Source organism: Hyperolius riggenbachi, chromosome 1 (genome assembly GCF_040937935.1).
Source record: "Hyperolius riggenbachi isolate aHypRig1 chromosome 1, aHypRig1.pri, whole genome shotgun sequence".
NCBI classification, from domain to species: Eukaryota; Metazoa; Chordata; class Amphibia; order Anura; family Hyperoliidae; genus Hyperolius; species Hyperolius riggenbachi.
Genome location: NC_090646.1, coordinates 537,648,249 through 537,654,400, shown reverse-complemented (window position 1 = coordinate 537,654,400; position 6,152 = coordinate 537,648,249). Strand labels below are relative to the sequence as shown.

Below are 6,152 nucleotides of genomic sequence, written 5' to 3'. Positions count from 1 at the left end.
AGCCAGGTATAGATTAGCCAGCTATAGGTGCCCTAGTATAGGTGACCCCCTCACCCCCTGCAGCAATCCGCTGTGTTATTTATTTTCTTCAACTTTTTCCACCGTTTTTTTTCATAGCCATTCTTGAACATGAAAGGAAGCTACCAATCAGTGTATAGGTGTGTCTTTCACCTCCTGGGTGGTATGCCTGACAGTGTCTGGCAAGAAAAATTATCTGAAAGTGGTATGCCTGACAATGTCAAGCATGCGGCCCAGGTTTTCTAGTAGAGCCAGGTGTTCCCAGTACAGGTTAGCCAGCTAGATGAGCCCGTGTGTAAGTTATTTAGCTAAAGGTGCCCACCCCCTGCAGCGATTCTTGCATTGTTACCATGCCTCTTTCCAGCATCGATCGCATCACCCCCGCTGCACACAGCTCCAGTCTTCTCTGTGCGAAACATCAGGATTCAGTGATCCGCGTCATGACGCCGAGTCCCGATGCGCTAGAGATGACCTGCGCTGTACCTGGCAGTGGTGACGAGATCGGGGCTGGAGAGAGGCATGGTAACAAAACAAGAATCACTCACCTACATCTATGTTGGTGAGTAGGATTATGCTGGAGAGCATGAATTCTGGCACTATGAAGTTTAATTCAATTTGCAGTAAAGTGCAAATATATACAGTAGCATGGATTGATGCATACATTCAACACTGTGCAAGGGCACAAGCAAATGTACTTGTTACAGATGTGCCGGGGTCAGTGCACGTGGCCTCAGAAGAAGCTAGGATTACCTCTGCACCCCTGACCCCAGCACATCAGTAACAATGCACCTTTGCTTCTGCACTAGCACAGTGTCAAATTTATGCATCAATCCATGCTACTGATGAGAAAAAAAAAAATTGTACCTGTTCTCCTAAAGTTTACTTTTTAGACATCCACCAGTTTTATTTTATATTTAAATCTACTTTTTAAGCTTTTACTGTTTCATTAGGTACAATTTTGACATTAGGTGGAGTGTACTCACTTTTCTTGCTAGAAGATTAGACAATAATGGCTGTGTGTTGAGTTATTTTGATGGGACAGAAATGTAGTTACACAAGCTGTTCACTGACCACTTTACACTGCATTAAAGTGTGATATATTCAGTGTTGTCCCATTTAAAAAAAGTGAGAGGTGTACTAACTTATATGAGATACTTGTATGTGTTCTACACTTTAGCTGTCTCTTACAAAAACTCCCAAAATGTGACTAGGAGGTCTAGTTAGGAGGGGGGGGGGGGGGGGGGGAGTATTTGTTATGGCACATTCCCGGTAGTAAATGTGATGTTTTATTATCTCATGTTCATAAAAGTAGATTAGGTGTTTACTGCCATGTTCCCACTGATTTATAAGGTAAAATACAAGAGGGTGCTTCATCTCTGGTTCTCTTTAAGTGATACAGATGCTAATCCTGCATTCAAAACTTTTTCTGCTTTTATGATTTGTCATTATCACATACTTTAGGAGCACTGGCCCTAGTGCCAAAGAGGGGGGGGGGGGGGGGGACAAGAGTCAGGGAGGATATGTCAGCATTAGCGTGGCAAGATGGCCACTGCCTAGAATAGTATTTTATGCTTTTCCTTTATAAAATTCACAGGAATCATTACGTGGATAGCACAATACATGTTATGTAAGAAGTAGAGTGAGAGAGTGAGTGTGTGAGTGTTTGTTTGTTTTTATTTCAAGGTTAGCATGGGTGTCACTTGTTCTTTAAAGAGAACCCGAGGTGGGGATCTTAGAACGAAATCTATACACAGAGGCTTTGTCTGGCTATAGTGCCCAGCCTCTGTTGCTATTTGAATCCCCCCTAAGTCCCCCCTGCGCTCCGTTCTAGCCCATAAATTACAGTCGCGCTGTCGGGCAATGTTTACCTAGCTAATGTCACTCACGCCACTCCCCCCGCCTCCTGCAGAGCGCCAGTCCCCGCCTGCGTCCCTTCCCTCCAATCAGCGGCGAGGGAAGGGACGTGGGAGGGGACCGGCGCTCTGCAGGAGGCGGGGGAGCGGCGTGAGTGACACTAGTGAGGTAAAATACAGCCCGCTGTGACACGCTGCGTGTCGCCGGCGCGGCTGTAATTTGTGGGGGAGAGCGGAGCACAGGGGGGACTTAGCAGGGATTCAAATAGCAACAGAGGCTGGGCACTATAGCCAGACCCAGCCTCTGTGTATAGATTTCGTTCCAAGATCCCCACCTCAGGTTCTCTTTAAGGCAAAAATGGAGGTGCTGAATAATTTCATTCTACTATATGTCCTCTTTAATTGGTATGTCTGCACAATCATTATTCCAAATTCAATGTACACATTTTATCAAATTACTGTCATTGAGCTGTGAACAGTCACAGGAAAAAAAACATAATAATGTATTGAGATTGGGGCTATGACAGCACCCCAAATACCAAGCACTCTATACACCCATTTTCACGTTTCCATTTATAATTAAGAACCTAGATCTCTGAAAGCCAGCATTATGAAATGTTAGTCAAGGACTCTTGTTATCAAAATTCCTAACATGATGCAGGAAATTTTTTTTTTTTTTTTTTTTTTTTTTTTTTTTACAAACATCTGCAAAGTTTTTTTCCCCATGTTAATGGAATGTTAAATCTACCTCTTCAGCTTTTGTACTCAGAAGTTCCAACAGTCTGCACTCCCTCCCTCTCTCATTATTTTCCATGCACCCACATTGATACATCAGGCCCTGCTACCATTAGAACAGTAAGCCCATTGGCCTGAAATGACTGAATTTGCATCAGCTAGGTTCTTCTCAGACTATTGGTCATCTATAAGCAGCTTGTACATGTGACTGTCAGATAGCAAGAGCTTGTTTCCAGAAGATTACACGTGGCAAAAAACTGAGATTTTAGATGGAGATAAAATAAGACACAACCCATAGAAATATATTTTACTAAACAAATCTAATAGTACAAACATTGTGTCTACTACAGAACATAAGGCTTAGTTTCCATATACTGTGTTCAGAAATGTTTTAGCGTCTGAACATGGACACAGGATAGATTCTTTCAGCAGCTAATAGGATCCTCAGTAATGATGAAGACTTGGCACTGTATCTTCTATAGAGTGAACAGTTACATTTGATTTTTTTTTTATTAATCAGTTAACAGGAAATGAAGAGGTTTTCCACAACTTTGCAGGTAAATTTGTCAGTATGAAGAAGTCTTTGTCAATGTCAGAAATTACTGATGTATAACTACAGTGCTGCCACCTACTGGAGATTCACTGGAACTTTATTCCTTGTGCCAAGGGTAAATCTTTGCTGTAGTTGATGGTACTGGAAGTCAAAAATGTACACAAGTCACTCAAGAGATGGCTTTAATAAAACACGAATAAATTGAATCAAAAGAGAAATTGTAAGGGTAAACTAGAGGAAGAGTACACTCCAATCAATAACATACACTGTTTATATTATAAATGTATACATTTTTATTGCTAACTTACAAAGATAAAAAATATATTTGTTCCATTAAAAAACAATGTGCCCACAATGAGGTCGGCCGATCCTCCTGTCACATCACACTCGCCAAACACACAGCCACACATACAGGGGTAAAATAAATTGAACACAGTACTGTGTAAAACCTTTAGGCTGGATTCACAGTACTCCGTTGCATAACGCACATGTTACAATGTGTGTGAAGTGCAATGAAGACTGGAGATAGAGACTTTAAAAAGGGAACTCAGCCTGAAGAAAAAAAAAAAATGTTTAACTTACCTGGGGCTTCTACCAGCCCGCTGCAGCCGCACTGTTCTTGCGCTGTCACTAAGTTATGCTCCAGTCCCCCACAGTGACCCTCTCACGGCCGATGACCACTGTGCATGCACCACAGCCACGCACGTCCTCAATCACACTCCCATCGATGGAAGCGTTCTGTGCATTTACAATAGATTTTTTCATACTGCACATACAGAGAGGTGCGTGGACCAGGGCAGCGCAAATGACAGAGGGTCGATGCGGGGGACCAGAGGGCGTTGCTTTGTGATGGTGTGGACAGAGGATGGCTGCAGGGGGCTGGTAGAAACCCAGTCTTATTTCGGCAGTTTAGGTTCCCTTTAATACAAAGCCTGCATGCAGCGAGATAGAATAACACAATCTGTTACAACCCAGAGATGTGAACAGCCCCATAAACTTGTATGGGCAGTAAGATGACATGCAGAATTGTTCTACAATGCAGCTGATGCACTGAATTAGCCTTTAGACATGTATAAAAGAAGGCAGAAGACCGTATATTACATAGATGTGGTCAGACTGCACCAATATTGTAATGTAAATGTGAATTGTGAGACCTGAATGTAATCCATACTGTAGCTCTGCTCACTTGTTCAGGTTCTAAAGGTTTGTAATATGTCTATTTCAATACTTGCAGCTTTATGCTGTTCTGATTGGTAGTTAAAGCTTTATCCAGCTTCAACTTTTGTAAAAGATCTCCTAATAAATAATAATAATAATAATAATAATAATCTTCCAAATATCTTAAAGTGGACCAGAGCTGAGAGGATATAAAAGTTTTATATATATACCTGGTGCTTCCTCCAGTCCCATGCACATGGCAGTGATGATCAATGGAGGCTGTTACGAGTAATCATGAGTGATTACTCGTGATTCAAATGAAGTTTAATTGGCGCAGGTGTGCGGCGGGGATACAAGGGGTGATTTACTTTTAATTCTGCCGTCCGACCTGCGTTCCAAAGAGCTTGCACGCGTCCTATTGGTCGCAAATCTCAGACCAGTGCACTTCCTCCTTCCGGCTTGAAGGAGGTAGTGCGCCATGGTGTGGGTTGCAAAGCGACCAGCAGAACTCGTGCAAGCTCTTTGGAACGCAGGTCGGACGGCGGAATTAAAAGTAAATCACCCCTTGTATCCCCTCCGCACACCTGCGCCAATTAAACTTCATTTGAATCACAAGTAATCACTCGTAACAGCCTCCATTGATCATCACTGGCGCACAGATAAGAGGTCTCCTACTGCAGTCTTTTCCTTTCCCTGGGGTTGAGGAGGAGAGATGCCTTCTAAGTAGAGAGAGGAGTGTCCAATCTGCTGCTAGTCACCCCTCACAATCAAGACACTGGAGGTGTGTGGCAGAGCTGTCACTCACCTCTTCCATTCACCTAAAGTGGAACTAAATTCAGAACTTCCTCTCTGCTCTAAAAGATAAGTCACAGCACAATAACCTTTATGGAGAAAAAAAATTCTTTACAATAAATGGGATTTTTTTTTTTTTTTTTTTTTACTAGGATTCTCTTTTGAAAGGCTAAGCCTCAGTGTTTACTGTGTGTCATAGCTGCCTAGGCACAGCTCCTGAAGTCTATTCACAGCTGCTAAAAAGAGATAATTGCACACTTGACGTAATCACTAACGGTCTTTGCAGTTGTTTGCGGACTGCAGTGCATTAAACAGTGTTTCGTCTATCAATGTGAAGTGAGCATAACTCTTACACTACCTGATGGACGAGTACACACGCCGGACGTTTTAAAGCACTTTATTCCACCAATTTAGGAATGCAATGCGATTTCTGCCCTTTATAGATTGAAACAGGACTCTGCGTCAACTACGTAATTTTTGGTGGGACTTTTGCTATGGATCCCCTTCCGCCATGCCCCATCCAGAGGCCCCTTGAAACAACTTTTCCATCACGTTTGTGGCCAGAAACAGTCCCTGTCCATTGAAGTCTATGGAGATTCACCTGTTTGTGAACTTTTGCAGAAACAGGTGTTCGCCAATCTTAAATTTGATGTCCGGCCCATCTCTACACAGCAAGTGGAACACACTAATATTTTGAGCAACAGGCCTCAAGTGCTTTTTCTTAAAGGAATGTGCAAAGTCGCTTTGCAAAATCCCAATCACTAAGCACTTAGACTATGGTATGTTAGATTGAGAGCTCCTCTGAGGCCTAGTTACAAAACACAATCACTAACTACCATAGACTGTTAGTGATAAGATGAACTTTAAAGTGCCGCAGAGAAGAGGTCAGCTGCAAATAAATACGGTATATGAAAATAATACAGCAGTGGGGCCAAATTATACCTGTGTACTAACGAGGTGGAGGAATAAGGACCATTGAGAGCCTAAGGGCTCTTACACAGTGGGACATTGCGTTGCAGGGGACCTTAAGGTCGCATAACGGT

General features: G+C 42.7%; 1 protein-coding gene across 1 annotated transcript in view; it reads right to left on the bottom strand.

The window, feature by feature from the left end:
- Positions 1-2,898: 2,898 nt before the first annotated feature.
- The window catches only part of ALDH7A1 (aldehyde dehydrogenase 7 family member A1), a 59,488-nt gene continuing 56,234 nt past the window's right edge, over positions 2,899-6,152 (bottom strand). Inside the window, exon 18 of the mRNA XM_068246807.1 lies at positions 2,899-3,300. Within this exon, the coding sequence (XP_068102908.1) occupies positions 3,246-3,300 (55 nt within the window). The 3' untranslated portion in view covers positions 2,899-3,245. The remainder of the gene's footprint in view (positions 3,301-6,152) is intronic.